Below are 27,768 nucleotides of genomic sequence, written 5' to 3'. Positions count from 1 at the left end.
AAAGGAAATAACTACCCTCAGGCAGGCTTGTGAAGATACTTTAATACATCTGAAAAGAATGCATATACAAAGAACTTAGACATGAAAAAGCATTGGTTCAACACTAATGAGTCTACAAGAAATTTAAATTGTGGAAGATAAAGAAGATTCCCTAAGTTTTAAAATTTTTTGAATTTGCAAACCAAAATATATTTTTGGTAAAATCCTTATGATACTCCAGATGGTCTATGTAGAGACACTGCACATGATCCTCAGGGCTTGGAGCCCCTCTTCCAGGTTCAAGGTTACTCATGAGCAAAATGCAGAAAAAGGGGTTCCCTCAACTGGTCCCAATATGGTGTCACACCAAACACCAGAAGCCCCTCCCTGCACTTCTTTTCAACTGACACAGGTCTGTCTGTCTTTCCACCTCTCCCTGAAGGATGCCAAGCCATCCAGCAAGAGATGCACCATCAGAGCCAGCTCCAAAACCCATTGTAGCACATCCCAGGTCCCTTTAGGGTGTCCAAGCAGCCGTGTATGTGCTGGTCATTGTAAGCATTTCTCTAATAATTAAGGATTGCCAGAAGGTAGATTCAATAAAAGCCAACTGACCCAGCTAGGTGTACTTCCAATGGGGCAGTTATTTCTTCAGCAGGAGCCAAAAGAATGTGATGGCAAAGATTAAGGAAGAGACCGGCAAGTTAGTCTCAAGTCTGATGGTGCATCGAGAGAAAATCATTCTCCTGTTCCTAAGGCTTCGTAACTTAGAGGATGGGGTATAAATTTATTACCTGCACAGTTAAAAAGCCAGGGCAAAAAGATACAAGGCAACTTCAGAGAAGATGTATTTTCTACAATCCTTCTTAGAGGAGCACCAGCTTGGGACATTTTGCTTTCCTGACTAAAGTCTGCTCATACCCAGGCTGCTGGCTGGCTGCAGAACAGCCCTACAAGGTCTAGAAACCAGAACCAAGTCTTGCCACACCAGCGTAAGGGGCAAGACTTCAGTTAAACAGCCTAAAATTAGTCTGTTATAGAAAAAGTCATTGAGCATGCCTTGATGTTAAACAAAAAAAAAAAATTAGAAACAATAAACAAAATAAAAAAAACTAGTAATGATCAGTGTCTTCTGATAATACATAATTACTCAAAATTAACTAGTTTAAGTGAATTGAGGGGGCACTGGGGAATAAACACTAACATTCTCATCTCACACAGGTATCGTGTGGGGGAGATGGGAGTGCAGGGAATTTGTCATTATTGCAAAAACAAATTTTAAAATTTTATCTTTAGTTTGATTTTAACATTGCTTTTAGTATGACATCAAACACCAGCTTTGCAGAAGGGGCTGTGGAGGGACGTTCATAGCAGCACACACCTGCGAGTCTTCTTCGGCTCCGGGGGCTCCAGGGCAGCCAATATCGCTTCGTCAAATACATTCTTTAGGCCTTTCTGAAAAGGGGCAAAGAGAGAAAGGGGCAGTTTCATTTTTGATTTTTCACACATACAAAACCCCAGAAAGCCAAGTGGCAGCCACACCCCTCTAAGGACACATGGAGATCTGCCATCCCTAAAGCCTGCCTGCCCAGCGAAGCTCCGTACCACTGCTCTCAGCAGTTTCTCAGCAGAGCATCTCATTTTCAGAACGAGAAAACGAATCCTCAGAGAACGGACCAGTGTGCTTCACAAGTAGCAAAACACGCGCACCAAAGTAATTTCCTTAAGGCAACTTTTATGACTAACTGGCTACTTATATTTCACGTGCTAATAACAAAGTAGAAAGTGCTGCATTCAGATGGAAGAACTTAACCTGGAGCACACCTGTGACAACACACCCCCGTGTGTCAGAGACAAGGTAAGTATGCAATTATAACCTTATCCAGTACATGCTCTGGTCGGGTATCCAGCCCTAAACACCTCAGGGTTAGAAGCAGCCAGGCAGAGCCCAGAAAGCTGCCGTGGTAACAGAGAAGTCAAGCTGGGAGGAGTACAGAGGGGTATCATACACTCTGTTGAGGATTAAACTGGAGCCAGGAAATGCAACTTGAATAAAGTTTCATCAGTCATTTATACAAACAACTGCAATTTTTAATTTCAAAATTTAAAGACAAGCTACAATCCATGTTTTTTCCTTAAAACAATAAAAATCAGAAGCACGATAGTAAGCAGCAGCTTTACATCTTACAGTAACAGGCTTTAAGAATCTATTATTGAAATGAAGAGCTCTACCATGTTAATGAAAGCAATAATTTTAACAGTTCATAAAGCAGTAGCAAGTACATTGATATTTCCTTCCCCCCAAGGATTGACAGATACTCCACTAAAGCACAGACAGCCAAAGCAACAGCAAACATCTCACTGCACACAGGAGAACCAGAAAACCCTTCACTTTACATCATCATTTGCAGATCACCAGTTCAGGTACTTTTGTCATGCAAATACAGTTAAGTCACAAGCAGAAATGGAAAACACGCCCATTGTTTCTTCCAGTTGGATTCAGGAAGATCAAACATCTCTCATTTTTTTGGTCGTTCTTTAAATAACAGTGTAACCAAATCCTTTCCCCCAACAGCCTGAATTGTAAAGCTAGCCACACCTGGCAACCCAAGCAGCAGGGAGTTAAGCGAGTCCAGTTCATGTTCCACAGTCACAATGTTTTACTAAAGATCTCAAGTACTGTTTTCAGTCCAAGAGCTAATACAGAGGTTGCTCTAAGATGGCAAGCAGGCACAACAGCTTTCAATCAAGATGGTTTGATTCATTTTTAACCGGGTTTCTACAGTAGTGGGACAGAGGAAGCAGCAGCAAGAGGGGAAGAAGAAAGTTTAGAATATACAGCACTTCCTTTTGGGCTGAGTTTCCGGAGGCTCGAGGGCAGCTAGGATAGCCTCATCAAACACATTCTTCAGACCTCTCTACAAGACAGAGGGGAGGAGAAAAAACAGCAGCCAGGTTAGAGGATTAGAGAAAAACAAGCAGATACAAAGAGCACTCAGGAGCAGGCTGAATTCACAGAGGCAGTAAACAGATTTACTTTGCAAAAAAACAAAGTAGATCCCAGGAGAAAATCTCATTTAGATAACCCAGAAGTCAATGACAGAGACAGAACAAGTGACAGGCCAAGTGGAACAAAATCAACACTCAGAAGGGCAGAGGCACAAACACAGCAAGAACATGGGGGAGGGGGCCACACAAATGGTGACGGTTTCCGCTCCACTGCTGCACTACACTGAGGGAGTTCACAGGGGAATAAATCAAGCACACAGCAGCTTGCCCCAGCAGGGAGACCCAAAAGGTCAGTTAAACCTTTTGTCGACACCCACTGTGGATAAGTGAACACCTCGGATGCACAGAGTATTTCTCCCAACTCCCCGGGTCCAGAGCAAAGGCTCCAAACAACTCCTCTGCTTTGTGAATTCAGCCCCTGAATAACTGAAGGTCTCCAAATGGCTGGGAACACACATTCTGGGAGGGAAGCAGGACCACCCTGGTAAGCCATCATCACTGGCAGTCACTAACTCTCAAGTCTTTAGAAGTGATGCAATACCTTACCAGTGCTACTCTGACACTGGGAGCCAGCATGGAAATGGTGCATTTCAGTTATTCAGTTTAGTTGCCAAAGCAAGTGTAACCACAGAAAGACAGGAACAGCTTTATGAGTGCAACGATTGGGATCCAACACCAGAAAAGCAGTCACAGAGCTGCGGGACTCTGCAGGGGTTACCCCGGAGCACAAAGTATGCGCTGCATTTGCTGTAAGCACAACAGGAACAGGGCAGGGCGTTACCATCCCACCCAAGTCTGCCAGGTTACACACCACACCAGAAGTGAAACCTGGCTCGGTTTAGACTAACTGGACTCGCCTAAATCTACTGTCATGAGTGCACCCTTCAAAAACTCAGGAGAACTGCTTTATGACAGCTGAAAGCAAACAGAAAAGCTTCAATTACATCCTGTAAACAACTGCAATCTGTGCAAAAATTAATTTCTTTTCAGATCATTCAAATGTAACTGGTTTTTCCCTTACAGGTTATACTGGATATATCCCTTTTAGAAGGTCTTTAATCTTATTTTACTAAAGCACATACATAGGAGACCTCTAAGGCAGTGCCATCTGGAAGCATTTAAGGCCATCACATAACATGCAAGATTATACTTGAAAGAACAATAGTTTAAGGAAACTACGATGTACATTCTGTACATCCTCCCCAGAAATTTTTCTTTTTCTTTGAGTGAGTTGCAACTCATGCTCACAAAAGAGCTAAATACTTCCGATAAATAATGCCTCTGAAGTCCAAATAGTAATTAGATTTAATTTCTCTGTGAGAATAAGGCTGCAACATAAAATCAATTATGTACTGTTAAACAGATTAAGAACCCAGGCAGGGCAAGAGTCAAGGAAACAATTTTACTTAAATTCTCCTATTCAGGGTTTGTATCACCTGCAAGAAATTTGTTCAGCAGTGCAGAATTTGGGATTTTTTTTGAAGGACCTAGCATAAAAGGGGAGAGGATAAAGAAAATGACTGGGACAAAATTGTTGTGAAAATGGACCAGGGTTAAAAGCTTGGATGACCATGAGTAACAACATGAAGGGAAGAAATTGTGTTCAATACCACAGACACACAGGCCTGTTAAAATCATGACTTTTGTGTTACACTGGAAACAGGCTGAGATCAGGATTCCTCTGTTTATGGACAGCTTAAAGCACTTTATATATCTGTGTCAAAACTGGCAACCCACCATCAGGAGAAAAAGAAATCAAATTCAGCATTCTCTCTGATGTGAGGTACTAAGATTGGGCTTCAGAAAGTGCAGACATCCATACCCAAGAGTAACAGAAGTAACAATCACTGTAGTTGCAATCTGTCAGTCACCCTTTCCTAACAGCAAAACCTCACCTACTTGTCACAGTAGCACTGGGTGATCTTGTAAAGAAAGGCTGGAGACAGACACTGAAAATGCCTTCATCAAAAAAGGGATTCCACAATCTGAGGAAAGGGGGATAGAACTGGCTCTCCAATAGAGCAGTTATCCAAACTTGGGGAGAAACTCTGTCTTTACAGAAAAAACTCAAAACTCAGCCTCTCATGACTCACACAGTACAAAAACAAATAATGCCAGCTCCATGATTCTATGAGTATTAGCTACTGTGGTGTCAAAGTAATTTGTAGATTAGTTGGGAAGAAAAAAACCACCCTGCACTGCTGAAGTGAACCGCACAGACAGCATCCAAGGCAAAGAGAGACTGAATACCCAGCTGAGTCTCACTTCAGCTAAAATCAGCTACTACAGCATCACCTTGCAGGTAGGAAAATAACCCTCCAGGCCAGGGAAGCTGCCTTCTGTGTTCAGCAAGCTGCCAGTGAGATCACTGCAGGAGCTCCACACAACCCTTTGCAGATCAGTTACAATGCTGTTCACCAGCTACTGATGACAGACCCAGGAAAAAAGTGTTTGGTGAGTCAACAACAAAGGGAGAGAAATGGAGCAGATGCAAACCAACTAGCTGTCCAGGTGAGAAGGCTTCTGAATCCTCCTCCCAGGTCACTCCTGACCACTAAAATCATCACTTGGTATACAAGCACTAACGCTCTGGAAGAAAATTCAGGCTGAGCTTCCAAGTGCATAAAGTTGTTCACTGCAACAGATACAGATTAGTCTATCGGGAAATAGAAAGAATGGATAAACACCAACATTTTTTGTCATATCAACTCTTGCTGTAGTAATTCTAAGTGATTCCATGCAATTTGAGCAGACACAAGCTCAAGTCCAAAGCAAGTCCAAAGCTACAGAGGAAAGGGTCTCAGAGAGCAATACAGGACAAAGGCCCTGGCAGGTATTTACCCAATTAGCAGGTTCTACAACCTAGTTAGCAGCAGCATTCAGGCTGTGCCAGATACCATCTAAAACAATATTTTGGGGCTGAACAGACCCAAGAAAAACTACAGCTCAAGCATAAACAGCCCTCAGCTTGCCTGCGGGCAGTTACGAAGCATGGCCAAGACCACCTTCTGATCAGGGATTCCCAGGATGAGCAGCAGCACGCCCCACCACATCACCTCCAGGGTCAGTGTCCTGCACAACTCCAGCAAAGTTCCTTCACAGGAGACACCCAGGCAAAGCTTTGTTACAAAAAAAGCGTGAGGATTTTAAATGGAAGAGTAAACATGCAATCTGGAAAAAAGGGGCAAGATAAGTAGAACTTCAGGATTTGTGAAGTTTGGTAATAGCTTTGTGCTCAAGGAGATCAATGAACAACATAACTGGAAAGAGTGAGGAGCTTGATACTGTGCACCCCTGGTTCCATGCACATCAGAGATGAACAAATTCTTTACAGACCAGCATTAAGGAAGCTGTTCAAAGTGTTATAGTCAATTCTGCAAGAGTAAGAACCTAGGATTAAGTTCTCAGAGCATCCAAAGTCAAGGCAACAGGTCAGCTAGCCAGAAAATGGCTCCCACTCTAGTATTCCTAACTGAAAGGGAAAAGATAATTGAGTTTCTTGCTCTCAAATCAGCTACTTTAGTTGGCATTTGATTCACATTCACAAGTTATAAACATGATGTAAGAACTGTCTTAAGAACTATTTAACTGTTACTTTCTGTTTTAACAGAACTTCTATCTGAAGGAAGGACACAGGAAACAGCCGACCACCAGCTGCACAGGAAGAGAAGGCAGCTATCAACTATGAAAGTTTCCAGTCTTCAAAGTACCAGCATTGACTTTATCGAGAGGCATTTTTTTGTTTGCCTGCTTGTTTCAGCAGTGACGTGCACACTGTGTCCCAACCCAATTATTGTCCAAAATGTACCTTCTAAGTTATCAACGGTTATTTTTCTCCAGCACAGAAGTAAACACAGTAAGCACATCCTCCTCCATCACCCCCATTAGGCCTAAACCACACAGGCTGATTTTCTTTGTACCACTGCCAACTCTCTGTGCCTTAGAACAACATGACAAAGAGAAAGCTACACTGTAAATAGCAGACCCAGAGCTTACACCCCTTCACATCCACACTAAGTTGTTTTTCCCTGGAACTGAAAAAAAGCATGGAATAAAAGCAAGCAAAAATGGTCAAAGACCAACCCTTACCTGCGTAAGTGCAGAGCATTCCACGTATTTTACAGCCTTCAGGTCCCGGGCCAGCTTTTCAGCAGTCTCTGGAGTTATGGGCTTCTGCTTGTTCTTGGCAAGTTTCTCAATTGTTGAGGGATCATCTCTTAAATCAATCTGGGTCCCAACAAGCAGAAAAGGAGTCTTTGGACAGTGGTGAGTAATTTCAGGTACCCACTAAAGACAGAAGAGACACAGCATTTGTTACTAACTACCTAAGATAACTCCTGACATACTTCAGCAGCTCCCTTTTCATGCAGAGTTCAACCAACCTTTTCTTTCACATTTTCAAATGAAGAAGGAGAGACCACTGAGAAACAGACCAGAAATACATCTGTCTGTGGATAGCTGAGGGGTCGTAATCTATCGTAATCTTCCTGACCTAGAAAGGAGGAAATTAACACTGTATTAGACCCAGACGACAAAATCCTGCCCTTTACAAGGAGTCAGAATTCACATTTCATCACAATAACATGGCTGTGATTAATCCTAACTCTGAAGCAAATAGCCAAGCACATAGTGAACTCAAACATTTGAAAAATCTATGTTTCAAATCCAGAATTCATTCAGTTGCTATGTGACAGTGAGCCGCTGAAAGTCACAGGAAAGCTGGGAAGCCTCCAATACATTTTGAGATCAAACACCCTCGGACTGCATAACACTCTCCTCAGTTATGAAGGACAGTTGCAGAACGTCGCTCCAGTTATAGGTGACCATTCATTACAAGTATTATGCCATCAAATTTCATTACCCTGCAAAAAATCCCCTCCTCTCAAGAAGGGAGAAAAAATTAGTTTTGTTCTGACTTATGCTGTGACTCACTGAAGTGTCTCCAGGCATGAGGAGGAGAATGTTGCTGGTACACATGACTGCAACCAGGCCACCCAGCAGTATTCCCCTAAAACCTCACCGAAGTCCCAGCATGGGCTGTGCTTTGGAAGAAGCCAGCCTCCTCCCTTGAGTCCCTATGTGCATGGAGTCTCTGCAAGGCACCACTAGCACTGATCCATCAGCCTGACTGTCAAATTTCATTCTTAAACCTCCTCCTGCATAATTCAGCTGCATTACTTTTAGAAACCCAATTTGGCAATGAAGCTGCTGCACTTACTGGCAACAAAATCCAAGACACTTGTTTAAGATGTCTCAGATTCCAACTAATGCTGTCTCACTCATCCTACAGGACAAAGACCTACAAGATCTTGAAGGAGTCAACACAGCAGCTGGGACACCTCAATGGAGAAGACCTACAGTTTGAAGATGGAAATCTAGACATCTCGTCCTGTCTACTGTGCTTGGCTGGACAGAGAGGAGTGAGCACTGACCAGAATCACAGTCTCATGGTTTGGGGTGAAAAGAATCTTGAAGCTCATTCCAACCACCTGCCATGGGCAGGGACACCTTCCACTAGGATCAGGTTGCTCCAAGCCCCAGTCAATCTGGCCTTGGACACTTCCAGGGATCCAGGGGCAGCCACAGCTTCTCTGGGCAACCTGTGCCAGGGCCTCATCATCCTCATAGGGAAGAATTTCTTCCTAGCATCTAATCTAAATCTAAAATAAAATGTTGCAATTAACAAACTACTCCAAAAGTCTATCTTCCAAGTACACGCTCAAAACAAAGACTTGGGTTTTAATCTGAGAACCAGCAATAGGGGATTCATGCATCGTTAAATTTTGTCACCTGTGCTGGCTGGTACTTAGAAAAAGCAGGCAACCATTAAGAACACATACTTTCCCCTCAGCAGTCCTGCTCAGGAAAGAAAGCCTTTACATTCACAAGTGCACAGAGTCACCTACATGCATTAAAGTAATTTGGTAACTTCTCAAAATTGCTAGCTGGATCACTGCTCATGTTGATAACAGAAAATGTGCGTAACTACACACACAACACTTCTCAGAGGTCTGAACCCTCAGCCGGAAAATAGGCAGAGAAGGACCAACACAATCACCCACACAGGGACCGTGCAATACTAGAACTGCTGTAGGACCACCAAGATGCCTACAGCAGACCACACAACATATGTCAGGAAAGAGTCTCTCTTCTCCACCTAACTCCTCATCCATGAACTAGGGAGCTTACAATAATGGGAACACAAATCACATTTGGGAGGAGAACACGGAGAGCTAAGTGAAGCCATGCTGAAGAATACATTCAGTACAGACAGCTCAAGGTACAGATGCAGTGCCAGCTGCAGGTTGAGCTCTGGGTGTCCAGGAGCTCCAGAGGAGCTGGCACTGACCCTCTGCACAATGAAGGGCCCAGGGACCTGTGGCACAGCCAGCTGAGGCACATTCAGAGATACAGCAGGAACCAAGGACTCAGCTGGAAGCTCCCAGACTTTCAAACACATGCTGTGAGGGACATAAAAGCCCATGGTTTGCTTTGTTCAGTATCTCTTCCCAGAGGCACTAGCTCAAGCTGTTATTTTGGTTTTGCACCACAATTAAATGTTAAGGCCCTGGCTGCCTGAGACATCTATGTGAAATCTGGGGCTGAAGCAGTAAGGAGACCTTGTCTGACTGTGGAGTGTGGGGCACACTGAGAATCAAGCGAGGCCCCACTGTGTCACTGGAGCTGCCACTATGAACAGGCTTCAGTCCCAGCTCAGGTGGTGAAGTGTGACTGGATGGCCAAAAAGGAAAGTTCCTTTAACAGCTATAGTGTTTAACTGGAAACCTAAGATTGTTTCATTAATAAAATTAGACATTAATGATGCATGTAAGAACACAGCTGGAAACAGATTAAATTTTATCAGACAATTTTACATGAATGCTTATGGACTAAGCTCTCCAGAAGGGCTCTTTTGAAGAAGAGTTTACAATACCAGTTGTTGCCACATCACTTCAGTATTATTAGGTGGTAGGGACGAGTATCCAGCAGCTGAACCAGTTTCTACCATTTCTTTTCACACATGCAAAGCCATGTTTAGCTGTTTCATCACTGCACATTTCTCCAGCCTAAAACTGAGATGCAGCTTAAACAAGAGGCCAGCAGATTTTTAATTTTTAAAAGCAAGCAGTGAGAGGGCTTATGAAATCCACACCCTGACTTCATCCACATTAAGGATGCAGAGACATTTAAAAGGTTCTAATATTAGTCATTCTGTCTTGCCAGAATCAAGAGAGATTCTCCCCTTCTATTAAAAGAAAATCTCAACAAAAAAAAAAACCCAACTGTATGTCTTCATGTTCAACATCACCTCAGGTAAATCTTGGTCAAGTACAATGACACAAGCACTTGGTTTCTCACCTGCAGTATCAAAGAGGCCAAGGGTGTAAGGCTCTCCTCCAATCATCACTGTTACAGCATAGTTATCGAAAACCTGGCAAGAAAAGAGACACATGTTTCAAGGAGACATGATTCTCAAACCATCATCCTACCCATCTTGCCAGAGCACATCTAATTTGAATAAGAGACACCTCTAGAGGAAAACAGAACCATCAGGCTTACAGTGCTATTACCACTAATACTATTAACAGAACAATTCCACATGTAATAGTGATACTCCAACTGTTTCCACAACACAGTCAAGCAAAGGCATACAAGGTACACCACTGAATAACACACAGTAAAAACCACTGAGCAAAACACCTACAACAGTGTTTGCCTGTTACTGCAAGGAGGTTTCCCACGCTGCCAAAGAAATTCTAAACTTCAACCTTAGTCTTAGACACAGTAAACACATCCTCACAAGGACAGAACAGGTAAAGTCAGCCCTGCCATTCAAGGGCACAGAGTGATGGGGCTGTATCTCACAGTACCTAAATCCTCTCAAGTCCAAATTTCTGAGTATCTAGGCAACTCTATTATAGAGTCCATCCTTTCAAGAGAGATTTATCCTCCATCTCTGAAGGAAGCAGTATCTGGTAAAAAAATCAATCTGTGTCAAATCCAATCTGAAAGGAGAGTCTGGTTCCAGATACCAAGATCTACTGCCTCTGCAACAGAACCTGGTACAATAGTACTGCCCTCCAGGAGGTTGCACAGATCAAAACCAGCACTACCCACGAGTGTTTCACGCACAAAGTGACTTACAGTACAACTGACACAACAACCTACCCAAAAGCTCAACTCCTCCACCCATCCACTCAGGAGAGCACTGTCTGAGGTCAGCATCCTTCATTTCAATAACGATGTTATCTTCAGAACCACAACAGACAATACTGCAGAAACAACCTATGGCAAAAGATCCTCCCCACTGCAAAAAGAAAACCAAAAACCCACCACCTGCCCCTGCAAGGTGCTGCATGGTCACTTGGGGCAAGTCAGGATCTCCAAAGAATGATGAGGAAATTCTGCTTCCTCACAGAACTGCAGCCTGAGCAGCTCTCACAGCTGAAGTAAATCCCAACAGGAAAGATGTCAGCAGCCACCTCAAAGGCTTTTTCACGGAAGTGAGCAGGGAGGGATGTGGGAAACAAGTAGTCACATGCATCTGTTGTCAATACAGTAAGAGCTTAGGTCCTTGGAAAAAGAAAAAAAACAACAAAAATTGAAGAGCAGTGAAACTGCACTTCAAAGCTGTACTCCCCAGAGTTCAAATGTCTCCTTCCCACCTGACTGCCCTGGTTAAAGACAGACCCAACACTATCCTATTTTTTTCAGCTTTTCAAAACTTACAATGACTGAGAAAGCAACTATGGCCACTGCACACTGCATATCCCCAGAACATCATCCAGAAGCAGAAATCCACTTCTCACACTATTTTGAATTAGCACATTCAAGATTTTAAAGCACTGCAAGAGACATCGCCACTCGTCCCCACGACCTCCAACTCAATCCATCAAACACTGCACTGGGTTTGCCTTACTGAACATACAAGAAAGGGTCTAGCTCCAAATCACACCTTGAGGTTGAGGGATGGTTGAAAGTATTTTCACAGGGCACATTCAACATCCCATGACTGTACTGCTTCAAGACCCCAAAAGACTTATCAGGATGAAACTCCTCTGTTCCTAGGAACAGAACAAGGAGCCAGAGTGATGAAGGTCAGAGCATTTCCTCTTCCACATGTCAGAAGATGGTCGGCAGCTCAATCCCCCAGCAATATCCCCCCATTTTTGTTCAGCTACCACCTGCAGCTGCCCTTTCAGGGCAATTAGCATGTCTCCTTCCTCATCTTGTTTTTTGTTTTTAAAGCTCCCTATCTGCAAAATGGGATTTTTTAATTTCAATTTTTGTCTTAAGGTATAGTTTCTATTGAAATGTTTGGGGTAGAGCCCTAAGAAGGCCAGGGTTATGAGGCTGGCCTTCACAGAAACCAGGCAACTATAGTCTCATAGTACAATTCACAGACAATTTCATCCTCAGTTGTGCCAAAATGGCTAAAAAACAGAGCCCAAAGCAGTTCCTGCCAGGCAGCCCACTACAGCAACTGGCATGAGCTCTCACTTGAGCTGTCACAACCCAAACATTGCCAGTGCCTTTCCAAAGACGTGCCCTTCACTGCCTTGATTTTTGAGAATGGCAACAAAATCAAAAACATACAGATAACTAACTATGTGCAGTACCACCATGAAATCCATCTTCCACTGGGAAACATCCTCCATGAAGAGAAAGGATCGCAAAACACAGCGCCAACTGAACAGAACTATAGGACTGAAATGATGTGCTCTCCATCCACACTGCAGCCAGGCCACTGCACAGGGACTGAAGTATCCGTTCTACTTCTCTGTCCATTTATTATCAGAAGCATTAGGTGGAATATCAGAGGTGATGTACCAGTTTCCAGAGTCTGAAGTATGCCTCTAGGCTGTTCACAGAATTAGGAATGGGCCTCTGGTATCTCCAGAACAGTGAGTTCCTCAAGCCATGAAGTTCAGAGGTAAATAATATTTTGGAAACATGAGGCAGATTTAAAAGGCACTATAGAGAAGCCTCAGCACACCTTGAACACAATTCACTGGCAACTAACCTTTTCGCATGTTTTCCACATTCCTTTCTAGCAGAGATTTACAGGTAGCACTACTGTGTGCAGGACAGGATACCAACTTGAAGGCTTTCAAAACATACATTTTAAGATTATAACATTTTTCAGCTCTATCACTTCCCTTAAGGGGTAAGTATAGAAACACTCACTGCTGAATTCACTGATCAATTTCATTTTGCCTTGACTATAAAGAACAGCTTAAATACGACAAGCAGCCTTTCACAGGTTCAGCACAGAATGTAGCTGCCCTACAAGCATCACATCAGGATATGTGACACCACTGAAAAACTTAAGAATGGCGAAACAGTTTCAAATGCCACTTCTCTACCAATCCATAACAGAGCCCATGAGAGAGGCTGATCCTGGGTCCCTGTGCCTACAGCACAATCCACAAGTTCCCACTAGTGACCACTGCCTCTACCCTGAACACTAGGAGGTTTGGGAGTCCTTTCATGATCAGCTCCTCATCTACAACTAAAGACAAACATTTTTATTTTGTGGAAGTCTGTCCTACCCAGGACAAACCTCGTATCTGGTAAGTTGAAAAATTCTGGATAGCATATAAAGCCAGTATCTCAAAGAGACATGATGATGTCTACTGCAACTTCTTTCCCACAAAGAGAAGACATTTTCGTATTCCAAAAGAGCTATCAGGCTGAGCTACCGGCCATCTCAGAGGAGCTACCTCGTCTTCTGAATTACTTTGTAACACAGAGAACATTACCAACGCTTTTACTGGCAGATGTTCTCTGTGATGCATTTCCACATCCAAATTTGTTTGGGATACATAGATAAACTCTTCAACTTGTATATTAACAGAAGATGGCCTTTTCAGACCATAACAGAGAAAATTAGTACAAAGAGCATCCAGCTATAGTAGTATAGTAAGAGTCCCTGTAAAATCTATGTACTGTATAAGTGGCCTTGCCCCAGTTCTAGTTATTCTAAATGAGCCACAGCTGTGAAGTCCTTAGTTGGGCAGCAGCTGTGGCTCGTGAAGGTTACTAGGACAAAAGGGGGTGGCTTGAGAGCCCTGGAAGGAGCCCTGATGAAGCCACAAGGACCGGCACTGCTGAGAAGAGCTGCATGTGAGGAAACCACCCAGAAGGTACGGACTCCAGAAATATTATAACAACAATATGATTACAACATCCAGCTGCCAGTCTCTTGCAGCAACCTCACTAAAAACTGACCCACCTCAGTGGCAGTATAGCGATCTTGTGTACACAATATCAAGTGGAAAAGCACTTTTCTGACAGGAAGACTGTGCACGTGCCTCACAGGCAGTCAAACCGCTCTCACTTTGAACTTTGGATAAGTCAAGGGATTCAGTATTTCAGAAAACTGAGCCTGTGAAACTCAAAACAGTTACTTCAGTGTAGTTAAGGACTATGCATACATTTTGAAGTACAAAAGAATGTGTCTGCATCCAAACACGCTCCTCATACTTAGCTGAAGTTGACAAATCACCCTCCGTAGTGAGGGTGAGAAAATGAGCTTCAGAAAATGTTAACTGTTGTCACTGACTATTCTAGCAACATGAAACACTCCCTTCCCTAAAAACAAAGATGTAGCAGGAAGTGAGAGCACAACCAGGAGAGCAGGTGTTCCTACTGCTTACTCTCCACTGATCTGCAGTTGTTCACACTGCTTATCTCACTCACAGAGTCCATCCACAAAGAAAATACAGAATCTGCACAGCAGTCAAGTAGCAAGAACTGACACACACAGGTGAACTGACTAGCACTACCAGGTGATATGGAAGGTAACAGCATGGTGTCAGACTGATTCTCACTCTTCCATGCTCTATTAGTCAGTCTCCAAGAGGCTATAAGAACACATATTAGAGAATGCATGCCATCAAGGTTAGTTCAAAAAGGAACTCATGCTACCCCGCCCCAGCAAGCCCAAAGAAGAGTTTGAGCCATTCTCACACTTACCGTTGGTACGTATTCCGATGGGAATTTATTTGTTGTATAAGAAATTAAGAGACAGGTTTTACCAACAGCACCATCACCCACTACTACACACTTGATCGTCTGCATTGCTGAAATCTACTAGAATATCAATCCAAAGAGAACCTAGAAGAAAAAAAAGATACATATATTTAGATGGTTCCCAGATGCACTAGATAGCCATGCATATCCCCTTTGACATGAGCCCAAACCACTATAGCACATGTGAGATATGAAAACATGACATTCCTAAATGAGTTGGTAGATCCTTTCCCTCCACTACACACACAAAGCAGCTCACATTCATAAGCAGAAGAATTTTTGCCTAGTTACCTAGAGATGGGCAAAAAGATCTTTTGGCTTTTCCAGACTCGATTTTTATGCATGGAAGTATGTAGCCTCACATGCAGTGGAAGCTGGAAGCGTAAGCTCTGGTCTTGAGAGCTGCTCAGGAACACACCTGCCTTCCAGAGAGCGCCCGCTGGAGAGCAGCTCAGCGTAAGACACACCAGAAGTGTTTGTGGAATAGAAATTAACACATACAGACAGAAATAAACATGATTCTTTTCTTCTCTCCCTGCCTTTTTTAGGACCTAAGCATCATTTTACAATTTTCTGGTTAAAGTTGCTAGTTAACACATACCTTTATGCCCACTGTGAAGTGTTTACAGCACTGAGAGCTCAGCAGGGCATTCAGATCCCAAGGGGACTTCTGACATCACAAAATCTAAATGCACCCAGTTACTCCAACACAGTCCCAGCAAAAACTTTAGTACATGAACTAAACCAGTATGCATCACCAATATCTCCTCCAAACACTTGCTGGCTGTCTTTCATTTGTGTATTACTTTAATTAGAGGTGTACCAGGCCTCCGGTCATGCCTTCACATAGATGTGTGAAATCCTGACCCCAGGAAATTAGTGGCAAAGCTCTCACTGACTGTCAGCATAATATCATCCAAAACACTTTTATTTACAGCAACAAAGACTTGCCGTGAAGTCTCTGTAAAGTCCTGAGGGGAGCAGGAGGTGTTGCAAGCAGCAAATTTGCCATCACAGGAACAGCAAAGCTTTAGCAAGCAAGGATGTTGCCACGGTTCTCAGGTCTGGGTAACTGCAAGTCAGGGTAACTGTATTAAAAAATCCGAATCAATCCCTCCTGAACTATTCATTCGGTCACTTCCTGAAGATTTCACTTCTTACAGTAATGTAAATATGCAAATCCAAATTTTTGAGGCTTTAGTCACAGCCAGCAACATGATTTGATACTGTGTATCATACCATCGTGCCTGCAAGGAAAGGAAATTGCTAGAGACTCAAAAGAAACATACCACCCCCAGCTCTTCTTCAGATACCACAGGGTTGCTCTAAGATTTCAAGAAAGACAGCTACCTTCATAATAAACATCCTCAGAAGTTCCTAAGAACAGTACTTGTAGGGGAATACTAGCTACAGCCATTCCCACAAGACCTGGACAAAACCACAAGCAGTTTTAGGAAATGGCAGCAAAGATTCTCAGGGCAGGCCATCAGCGAGCACCTGGTACACCAGGCACTCACACTGCCATCCTCACCTGTAATTCTTCTTTCAGCAAGCACAGAGATAATAAATTATGTGTGTAAGCATCAGGTGTAGCCACCAGTACCCCATTTCAATATCAATAGAATCTATTGATTTATGCAGATCTCAGTTTCCCAGCAGACATCCAGAAGGATGCACTGTGCAGACGTATCAACAGGCCCTTCATTAATACAACAAAAAGCTCTGCAATTTGGCCCTGAAGCAAGCACATATTTACTCAGAAGGAAAAAGCAACTATTTACATTTCAAAAGACATCTTCTGTGTTCAGGCCAGTTCAACTGTTTACACCCAAATACTATTATTCAATATTGCCTCAGTTGCGAAGGGCTCCCTCAGTTCTGCCTTGCCATGCTGTCAGCACTGATTGACCCCAGAGAAAGTCCCATTTCAGAAGAAAAAAAAAAAAAACAACCAGACAGAAAGCAGGCAGTGGAGCAGCACAGCTCAGGCCCATATTAAGAAAGTTTTCATGCTCAGAGAAAAAGTGCAAAGGGATGAGCCACTCATTAAGGTGATTTCCAAAGGAAAACATGCCAAAACTCAGGCAGAGCAAATGAACCCAAGTGCATTCCAGCTCAGCCCGGACACAGTCAGCAGTGTGCCCCGCTCACATGGGCAATACAATTCTACCATCTACCTCTGGGTTTGGGCAAAGCCCAAAGCATCCAGCTCTGCCGCTGCTCAGTGCGGGTAAGCTGCTGCCTCCAAGAATTCCTCTCAGAGTTAGTAAATGAAGTACAAAACAAATCTCCAGACTGGGTTTCCCAGCCACTTCTCATATGTTTTTCCAATTTCCACTCGAATTTGTTACACTGCCCAGCCAGTCCCTGGAACCCCTGCTCCAGCTGTCCTTCCTCACCCCAGGGCTGGCACAAGAGGAGAAACATCCCTCTCACAAAACAGCACTTACAGTCAAACCTTTAGAGAAGCACTCTTTCCAAGCAGCTCTCTCCTTGGCAGACCAGAACTCCTCCATGCTGCAATCCTCCCTTCCTGTTCTACCTGTAATTTGCGGGTTACACATCTGCTTCAGACCATCTGTCCAGAGCCCAGAAAACACCCAAGAGGTAAAATCCTGACTCTGAAGCATTCCCTGTGCTCACTGCAACAGACCAATCCATGACTCTCCATAAACTCAGATCTTGTGTATTACCAAAAAACCTCATATACACCTTTGTAAAAAGAAAAAGCATTTTACAGCTCATTACTCCAGAGAGCATCAAGCAAGCCACAGTACTAGAGAGTGCCTCAGGTCACAGAGTGTGCTGCAAGCCTTTGCTTCTTCCCTGTCCTTGGACACAGGCAAGTCCCCCCACACTGACACTGGGAGAGAAGATGCTGTTCTCTGGCAAGGGCTCGGGTCAGAGTCTGGGGCTGACACAGCACCAGCTGCACGCAGCTCATGTCATGCCTACAGCTCCGACTACGGCAGTGAGCTACCAGCCCTATCCCACACAGTTTCTCTCGAACAAACACCAGCGCTGCAAATCAAAAGCATCTGCAGGAGCGCTGCTCGTTCATTCTCTCTGCACCTCCAATTCCCTCCTGAAGCAAAGCACTGCTGTGGTGCAGATCAACGACTCAAACACGCAAGCCACTGCACGGGGTGAGGCAGCACGCACTACTGTTTTCTACCAGGTGACCTGATCCTTATAACCCAAAGCCTTGCTCTGGAGCCTAAAGTAGACTCTGAATGGCACAACAGGGGTCTGGAAAAGCCCAGGCAGGGCTGTTTTCTTTCTTTTTTTGTTTTTTCCTCCTTTCTAAAACACAAAACTAATAGCATTTACCATGAAAACAATTGAACTGGATCATTGGAAATTCTCTATGAAACAAGCAAGTACCACTGCTCTCACACCAGTTGTTCAATTCTGATTGCCCCCACCACAATAAGACACTTCAAAATTACACATTAAAAGAAACAAAAATTTGGGCACATCCCTTAGGTAAAGAGATCCCCCTACATTTTTTAAATGGATGCATAACTTTATGCTTAAATACTGAAATAAAATGGTGTAAGTTTTAAATAGATTTAGAGTGTTCAGCACAGGCCTCCAAAGTCTTAGCAGTGGCAAAGTAGCTGGATGAGCTAATGTTTTGCACTTGTAAGAATTCCACAGCTGAAAACAAGCTCATTTCTAAGGAGCTTAGATTCACAATCCTGGGACCTCCTCTTCCATAGGAATAGCTTTAAGGATACATACATCATTGACTTGTGGTATAGAAGTAACTTAATCCAATTTAAGATTAACCACAGAATAACTCATCCCCAGAGTGCAACGACAAGGGCAATAGAAACAAAGAAGTTACAGAGGCTTTGGGCTTGTTGCCCCCCAGAAGTCACCACAGTCTGTATGTACAACACCCAGCAGAGAGAGCACTCCAAGCAGTTTTAAATATCTGAAAGAATTGAAAGAGACTGGAAAGCATTGAAGTCATCCTAGCCTGAGGGCAGTGAGTGGATTTTGAGCCATGTAATTGTGTGCCATCTGGTCAAGCCCAGACAGAAGAGCTGATAAAGACCAGGAATGCAATGCAGGTCAATATGACTTAGCTCTGTTCAAGGAGCTCTAAAGACTTCTTAAAAACATAAAAAAATATTAAAAAAAAAGAAACAGAGCATTGCACTGATTTGATCCCTCAAGTCTCTCTGTAGTGTAATCAAAACCTTCAGCAATTCAGTAAAGTACATGTTAACTAATGACACTTGCAGTATTTGCTGGATTTTAACCTGCTCAGCATGTGACCACAACAGCAGGATTTCAGAGAACTCAACACTGTCCTAGACAACTGAGACCTGGCATCTGGAAACTGTGGATTAAACAGCCATGTAAACTCTGTCAAATTCATAGGCACGTTTTACAGAATTTTGCTTTAAAGCTCAATTACACTTTTGTGGAAGACAGCTGATCTGCATTTAGGATTAATTCCAGAAGTGTTAACAGAGATGTGAGTAATACAACAAACAAGGAACGGAAGTCTCCAGGGGGACATTCTGGAGCTCGATAATCCTTCCTGGAGCAAAGGAAATTCAGGAGGGATGCACTTTGGTCACACAGGCCTTCAAGCACCAAGCCACTAACCGATCACAAGAGGCTGAAGAAATCCACAGTACCTAAGGCAGGTTCCCACTGACTAAGCACTCACCATACCATCCCAAACACACCTGCATCTCCTGTGCAAGTCTGACTTTCCCATCCTAAAGCCAAGCATATGAAACATGGCGGTACTATGGGAGCACCTGGCTTTCACAAACTTTCTGTAACTTAAGAGTAGCTCCAATCTGCTCCAGCACCTATGTGCACTATTAACTGGAGAATTAAGTGAAATTTTGTGCGGTTTTGTACACAGTGTTCCCGACTAAACTCAGAATTCCCACGATCTCACCTTCACTCTTGCTTCCCATGTAATCTGAAGAAGAAATCACAAGCCTTCAAGCGTGTTAAAATTTCTCTACCTTTTAAGCTACTGAAGTTTGTTCTCAGGTTAAAATGTGCACATTCTCCCAGCTAAAGGAAACTGTGCTGTCAGATCTGTCCCCACGTCCTGAACTCACTTCCTGCCTGAGCAGCACCACCACTTCCTCTATCAGGCAGGACTGAAACTGCTGCCATTTCATCACTAGGACTGGCTACCTTGGCTCACTGCAAGCCACTGCCAACTAAGAACCAATTTGTGGTGCCCTCTGGGATACACCATTAGCATAAGAGTTGAACCTTAACCAGTCAATCACAGCTTCCAGATCCTGTTTGAGCACCTGCTCCCATTCAAAGAAAACAAGCAGCCATTTCTGAAAACTAAGATTTTTTTTTCCCCATCCAATGTCATTTTACAGTTAACAGTTTATTCATCCAACTCAAAGCACTCAAGGAGTCCACAATGACAGGAACAATATTCACAGGATTTTATTCATGATCTCAGGTAACTACTTTTGCCCTTCCATGGTAGTTTCATTTCATATCCTGTAAAACCACACAGTTCTAAACAAAGTCCTCCTTTGTACTTGATAATTTCTTCCCAAATCAATCTACTTCATTTCAAGGTCCTTACCCTCAGCCACTTCTTCTAGCCCTACCACAAACACTTTTGCTTTTCAAAGTGACAAATCTCTGCAGTCACAGGGGCACCAAGGAGAGGTACTTGGCTGCTACAATCCCAGCAACCTGATTTGCCTCACCAGAGATACCTCCCAGCATTACAAGGAAGAGGCACTCTATGCCTGTATTACAAACACCACATGACAAAGGTTGCCATGTACAACACACGGTTTCCCTGCGGAGATCCCAAGCCATTAACGAAGGGACCACATGAGCTCAGCTGCCAACCACACAGGGAGAAGACCTTGGACCTCTTGGTACAGTCACAAACCTGTGATGTAAAACACAAACAGAAGCCACACTCTGATTAAGAGTTAACTATAGAAGGACGAACTGGCACAGTTTTAAGAGTAGTATCACCATGGCCAGAATTCTCCTCTGCACATGTGCACATGTGCAGCAACATCTATCTACAGACACAGTGAAAATCCTCCAACCCAAAGCCCACCCCCCCTTCCAGCTTGCTAGGAATCATCTTCTTCATGAAGATCTCACCCCAGAACTAAACACATCTGCCACTTCTATGCTAGTAAAGTGGTAAATGCTAGTAAAATGACACATAAAGGAATATATTAGGTTCTAAACTACCTGGTGCCCAAGCTCAACTGCCCATCCTGCCCAGAGCTTAGGCTGCTGCACACAATCTCTATACACAAACACACTTGTTACCAGAGGTTCCAAGTCAATCTTATCACCTGGGTCTTTAGTTTCTTAGGTGAGGCTTAAGGCAGCTGTTGAACTACAAACCAGCACAGAACTGGAGTTCCACTCCTCTAGAACAAGGGAATCATGAAATCCAAGCTAAAACCTGCAAAAGCACAAGGGACGGACTTGAGACACAATCTTGAAAAGGCTATCCTGCTTTAAGCACTGTTTTGGGATTAACTATCGCTAACAGATCAGACACAATCCTTTAAATACTACCAGTTCTCCCTGCAGAGTACAAATTCTGTCTCCAAAAACCAGTGTTGCTGTTTACCTTATAAGTGTGTCTAATTACAAGACAGAGGCACAAAAGTTCAGTTGCACTAGAAGCTTTGTCAAGATAAACACAAGAATTCAGGTAAAGACCTGGATCTGCAGCGGGTGGGTTTTTATCTGAAGTTGAAGAGAACAACAGCAGCAGAGCTGCTGCATGGCTCCATCTACATGCCTGCTCACATCAACAGTCTCAACCTGGTGTTGGATGTCAGCATGAGAAATTTGTGGGCAGGCACACAAAAACAAGCAGCGGGAAGAGCCACAGGATCACCATCACCAACAGAGCTGGATCAATACCATGACAGCCCTGGTTTATCTCACAGGTTCCTGGTGTTCTTGAAACCCACAAAGTTTGCTATCATCACAGGAATCCCTGTTGGAAGATAAATCATGTGTCTGAGGTCCTCGAGCATCCCTTAATCTGCAGATTAATGGACTCAACAGAGCCTGAATACCCCAGCACCTCTGCAGGTTCGAAGTCCCCTTTCTGGACAAATTACTGTGAATTGCCAAAGAAGCAATAAGAGATCTCTTCTCAAAAGGCAACTATCATAGAGCTATCATAGAATAGAACAGAATATGCTGAGTTGGAAGGGACCTCACTGTTTGAGGTCAACTGATATTTTCTATACTTAATGCAATTTTCTCTCTCTAATTCTGCAATATTTGAGAGCTACTTTGCACATCTTCCTAAAGACTCCTCACAACCGCCTGGTACACACACACAAAACAGGAAGTGAAGACAGTTGGGCAGGGGAATTTGAATAGCCTGAGCCCAAACTACCAGCAGCACTGTAACACACATTCCAAGTTTTGCAACTTCAAAAAAAAGAAGAGGAAAAACAAGTAATCCCATTTTAGCCCTAAATTCAAAACCAGAAAGCTGACCAGCTAGATAGTGTGACTCAGCAGGCTCTGCTGCCATATCAGTTACACTGCAGCGCAGCTGTGCCTGCACCTCCTTAGCCACAGGTTCTGCCCACTATCCCACTTCAAGGCTCCAAGCTACCACCTTCAACTGAACATAAACTCCACAGGAAAAAAGTGACAACTTTCCCATTATCACTCTGGTTAAGGTTACGCTGTCAAAAGCAGCATCACCACAGGAAAAATCTGCCCCAGATTAAGCACTGGGATGTGCGTGGGGTTACATTAAGTCCTTTTCTGCCAAAGGCATTTTAATCTTATCTTATTACTCTTCACTTTCACACTCTACAGGAAGCTGTATTCATCAACCATGCAACAAAATCCCGTTCAATATTTTATTACCACTTAAAACCCCCTATTTTCACTAACTTTGTTGCATACTGATACTATTTAAAAATACAAACTGCACCTACACTCTCATTTGAACACAGCATCCAACCAAGGCCCACATGGCCCTGATGGTTCTCCCCAGCTACATTCAACAGAGTTGGAAAAGATATTGGGAGAAGTTCCTGTATTTTGAGGCACGTTTTCCTTCATGAGAAGCACCCTGTCTTGCACACTGCAGCAGATCCTGCTTACGCCTGTTATGCTCAGGGAACAGGACAGCTGCAGGTCCTCCATGCACACAAACAGAAAGTTCCCAGGAAGACACACTGTGTTCAGGGAGAACAGCTCAGGCTGTGTACCAACATGCTATTTGAAGACTTCAAAGATAAAGCCTGGTTTAAAAACACTGCAAAAGCAACTTTATCCAGATACTGAGCTATCCTGGATCGCTGTTAAAATAAAGTAGCTGGAAGGCTCACCAACACCATGACAGCAGCAGGGGAGCTGCCCTTCATTCACCTAACCAACAGAAGGAACCAGAGCAGCTGGAACCACCCCACTTCCCCGAGCCCAAGATGAGCCCCAGCAGCCCTGTCCTCAGGACCTGCTGGCACCTGGCACTTATTCAGCTATCGCCAGATGCACAAGCGGCTCAAAGAAACAGCGTTCCAGGACACGGGAGACTCAGCAACACTTCCCATGCACCAAACCCCGCAGTACCACTGAACTCAAGGTAACTGCTCCAACACACTGATGCAGCCAGATGCAGGCCCCACGCAAGCCCCTCAGCATTCAGCTGTTCCCCAGCTGCTCTTTGGTGCACACAGTCATCCAGCTCATGGAGTGGCAGAGGCCTTCCTGACTTGCATGCAAAGCTGCAGGAGCATCTTTGTCATTATTTCCCCAAACTGAACGCTCATCATTGGCCAGAAACACAGCACAGCATCCTTCAACTTGTGACGAGCTGAGCAACTCAAACCAGCTTGCTCCAAAGCAAGATAGTTCTGGCAGTCTCAGCTGCTGCTGTGAGTGCAGCAACACACGCCACAGCAATCGCCTGCTCCGCCAGGGTCTCTACTGGTCCCAGTCCACAGCAGCCTAAGGCTTGCTCTAACACCACCTCAGCCTGGTGAAAACCTTCACCTGCCAGAGTCTGGTCTATGCTGGAAAACACATGTGGACGTGTCTTCCCATGCAATCTCATCACAGCCATGGACAACGTGGCAAAAATGTAGCTGGAAGCACCTACAAGAGACAGGTATATCTCGCCAAAGGCCCCAAGGAAGCCCCCATGTTACTTTACTAAAAAAGCTTCTGTATTTTTTCATGAGACAAGAAAATGGTGCATGGACCAACTCTCCTGGTAGGAATTATGCCATAACACTCTAAAGTAATGGGGTGAACTGGCAGTACAAGAGCTTAAAACATAATAACAGCTTTTAAAAGCTTTTCAAAACAAATTCTTTGTTTTCTCTTTATAAAATATCACTTGTTTGGAAGAAAAATCAACATTTTCAAGGAAAGAACAGCTGCTCTACTGAAAACAGGCCAATTAGTATTTTGAAGTTTTACAACTCTTTAGGTCAGAGTCATTCTCTGAAACTCCAAGGGGAGATTACAAAGATTAATTACACAAACTCTGCTTCTTGTTCTCACTGTTTGCAGTTTTCTGCACACCCAGGACCAGGTAACCAAACCCAGTTCATCCACTCAAAAGCAACCTGAAGGATCCCCCACAAGAAGGTGGAAATTACCTGCCTTAATGCCGTTCCTGTCACTCACCTCAAGTACTGACATACACACCGTGGGCTGCAAGAGGCAGCTGGCCACTATGCTGGGGTGGCCCAACATCCCCAGGGAGGGAGAGCTTTTGTGCCAGGCTTCAACCCTCGCAGAAACTCTGGAGAAAGGGATTTCTTTACCTACCACTCCTAATGGCAGTCCTTCCTGATGGATATACACTTAGTTTGTATAGTGTACAACCATAATAAAGTGTAAAGTGTAGGGTCTGGTGGAAGCCAGATAATTAAATGGTGACAGGCTGCAGAAATGCAAAGATACTTAGAATTTCTTTTAAAATTTTGCATAAAAGCTTATCTGGTCAATAAGTTGCTTTATTTGTCATATATTAACAAAGGTGCTTTCACCTACATTTAATGTAAGGGAGTGAAAGGAGCCAGGGAAGAAGACTAAGTGGTTAAAGAGGGCTTCTTGCTACCTGAAGCACCAGAAACCAATTTTACCTCCATTTGATTTAACAGAACTTTCATCTTCTGAAATTAAAAAGATGTCATTCTTTTCTTAGCAAAGAATATTTTCCTAAAGGACAAAGAAAACTACACCCCCTACAATTCCTCCTGTCTCTTGTTCCAGAAACTAGTATCATGAATTCATGATGGCGTCAAAGGCCAGCAGGAGAGCTCGGCTGACCACAAAGAGCAGGCAGAGGAATGAGCACACACAAGCCCACAGACAACTTCCAAAGCTGAGAGCCTCACACGGGCATCGAGCAGATTACACACACCTCACCTGCAACATCTTACATGAACTCCAGCTGTAGTGCTGCACGTTTGTTTATTGTCCAAGTCTTCTGGAGCTAACAGCAGAGCTGGAACCCAGCTACACCAACCCCTCCATGGGAACAAGAGTGGCTGGAAAGGTTTTAATTGTAAGGTCCAGCTATTTATGCTCACAAGACATGGAAAATTATTTTAGTACTACAGCACCATTTTAACCAAAAAGTCAAACTTTACATCAAGATTAGTGGCCAGCTTCATGCTACACCTTCAATCAGCCACACGCACGGTTTAGAGCAAGGAAAGCCCACTGCACACTTATAAGAGAAATCCCTGGGAGTTTCACAGGGGCTCCATTTCTCTTTACTGTTGGTTTTAAGCAGAACGACAGTTTCTGACAATTTCCCTTTTAGGTACTTCACGCTCTAGAGCTTCCAGAGCTTTTCTATTTAAACAGTAAAAACATCACGAACTCCCCAGCCCGACCATCAGTTTTGGGCAAACAAACAATTCTAAAGCAGAGCAGTTAATGAATTCAGAGCATCAGTTGCAGGTCATGAATAACCAAGTTCAAAGTATGCAAATCTAGTGATTAAAATTTCTGCCTAGGATATGTTACCGAAGTGAAAACATGTTTTATCTTGCACCCCAGTAATTTTTTATTCCTTGCCAAGACTTTTTTTTTGTTGTTACTGAAGCATAAATGAGAACTGTTTAAACACCAAATCATTTTTACAGTCAGCAATATACTCATTCAAACCTTACATGCATGTCTAAGACCTGACTCAAATACACACTTGCCTATACTTTCTTCCTCAGAACCTTACATTAACAACAAGAGTTTACAAAGCAGAAGTTTACAACAGAAGGGAAGTTTACAACAGCTTCCCCACATACAACCAGCTGAATATAATTTGCTTACTGAAAAAGAGAAGCTGTAATGCTTTACTGAGTTATCCCAATCAGCAATACAAAGAGCTTGATCCAGGTTTTAAATGCCCCCTTCCAAAAAAAAAAAAAAAGTGTTTGGGGCACTGCAACTCAATACTCTGAGCAACCCACACCTCCTTCCTGGGAGAGAAGCACAGATGAATACGAGACAAAGACAATCACAGATGGCCAGACCAAGCAATCCACTTCTGATCGCCCAGTTCCCATCTAACATGGCCTCTTCGCCAGAGCTTTTCTTCCTCATGCTGCTGTCAAGATGGGATCTCTGGCTGCCCCGGCCACAGCATCCGCACAGAAAGGACACCAGGAATCCTGAGCACGAGAATGTTCTTTGTTAAGCACAGGTTTCCAAGGCTGGCTGTTGTGTTCACAGCTACCTGTGACTGGCCCTGTGACTGTCTCCTACTGCTGTCACCAGCGGCAGGTTCTATCTACTTACAAATACACAACTGAAGTCTAGATCACTAAAACAGACCTTTAAAACACAGGCAAGTGTTATGTTGCTGCAGTACGTACATTTTATGAGATTCCCAAGGAGAATGAAGAACACATGACAACACGAACCCTCGAAGCAGTGTTAGCTGCTGCCCTAGCTACAGCCAGGGGCATCACGCTGTAACGAGAGCTGTGGGACGGCTCCGGGTAACCCACAGCACTGGAGCTCGTGAGGCAGATGCCCAGAAGAGTCTGCGACTTCTCGACTGAGCGCTGTCTGTGCGGGGCACGTAGCTGGAGCTCAATCCCTCACCATGCCCGCACCCTGCTGCGGTTCAGGGCTCCTGCGGCACGGCACGGCACGGCACACCTCGCTCAACCCGCAGCCCCCCGGGGCTTCTCGCACAGCCCCGGGCGCAGCCGGGCTGCACCAAGCGCGGAGGGCCGCGGCTGAAGCCGGGACGGGCAGGGCGGGGCTGGGACGGGCAGGGCCAAGGGAGTACGGGCGGGCCCCGCCATGGCCGCGGAAACGCTTCCTGCGCTGCTCCGAGGGTCCAGTCCGTCCGCCGCCAGGAGGGGGGGGTGGGCAGGAGAAGCGGCGGCCATGCCCACCGTCTCAACAGACCAGGCCCACAAAGGCAAGCGCCCGCCAGCAGCCACCGAGACCCGCCGGGACGAGGCCGCCCTTCCCCCCGGCAGGCGGCTGCCGGGGAGGTTCCGCACACACAGCGGGCCCGGCAGGGCGGCTCCCGCACAGCGGGCGCTCCGACCGAGGTGAAGGCCAGGGCTGCGCTGGCGGGTGCTGCGCGGGGATCAGGACCAGTCGGCGGTGCCGGGGGTCCCCGTGCTCGGCCGGGGGTCCCGGTTCCGTCTCCGCCCCCCTCCCCCCCCCACTCTCACCTCGGACGCTCCGCCGGGCGTTGGCAGCTCACTGCGGGGTCTCCTCGGCGAAGGCACAGGGGCAGCC

General features: G+C 44.5%; 1 protein-coding gene across 3 annotated transcripts; it reads right to left on the bottom strand.

The window, feature by feature from the left end:
• Window positions 1–25: 25 nt before the first annotated feature.
• On the bottom strand, window positions 26–27,768 carry CDC42 (cell division cycle 42). Of its 3 annotated transcripts, none has more exons than XM_058818810.1 (6): window positions 27,702–27,768; window positions 14,968–15,108; window positions 10,348–10,420; window positions 7,371–7,480; window positions 7,078–7,275; window positions 26–1,434 (listed from the first exon to the last, which is right to left on the bottom strand). In XM_058818810.1, the coding sequence occupies exons 2-6, from the start codon at window positions 15,070–15,072 to the stop codon at window positions 1,345–1,347; spliced, it is 576 nt and encodes a 191-aa protein (XP_058674793.1). In that variant the 5' UTR covers window positions 15,073–15,108; window positions 27,702–27,768; the 3' UTR covers window positions 26–1,344. The 3 variants fall into 3 exon arrangements, with proteins under 3 accessions (XP_058674793.1, XP_058674795.1, XP_058674794.1); XM_058818812.1 differs by lacking the exon at window positions 27,702–27,768 and adding an exon at window positions 26,883–27,107; XM_058818811.1 differs by lacking the exon at window positions 26–1,434 and adding an exon at window positions 2,117–2,897.

Source organism: Ammospiza caudacuta, chromosome 22 (assembly GCF_027887145.1).
Source record: "Ammospiza caudacuta isolate bAmmCau1 chromosome 22, bAmmCau1.pri, whole genome shotgun sequence".
Lineage (NCBI taxonomy): Eukaryota > Metazoa > Chordata > Aves > Passeriformes > Passerellidae > Ammospiza > Ammospiza caudacuta.
The sequence above is the reverse complement of the archived record's forward strand: the minus strand, read 5'-3'. Positions and strand labels throughout refer to the sequence as shown.

Excerpts from the sequence above, each read along its gene's own strand:
- CDC42 (XM_058818810.1), bottom strand. The coding sequence starts at position 15,072 with ATGCAGACGATCAAGTGTGTAGTAGTGGGTGATGGTGCTGTTGGTAAA. Across the intron at positions 10,421-14,967 it reads CATCGGAATACGTACCAACG|GTTTTCGATAACTATGCTGT; the intron begins GTAAGTGTGAGA and ends TTTTCTTGCCAG. Across the intron at positions 7,276-7,370 it reads TTGAAAATGTGAAAGAAAAG|TGGGTACCTGAAATTACTCA; the intron begins GTTGGTTGAACT and ends TTCTGTCTTTAG.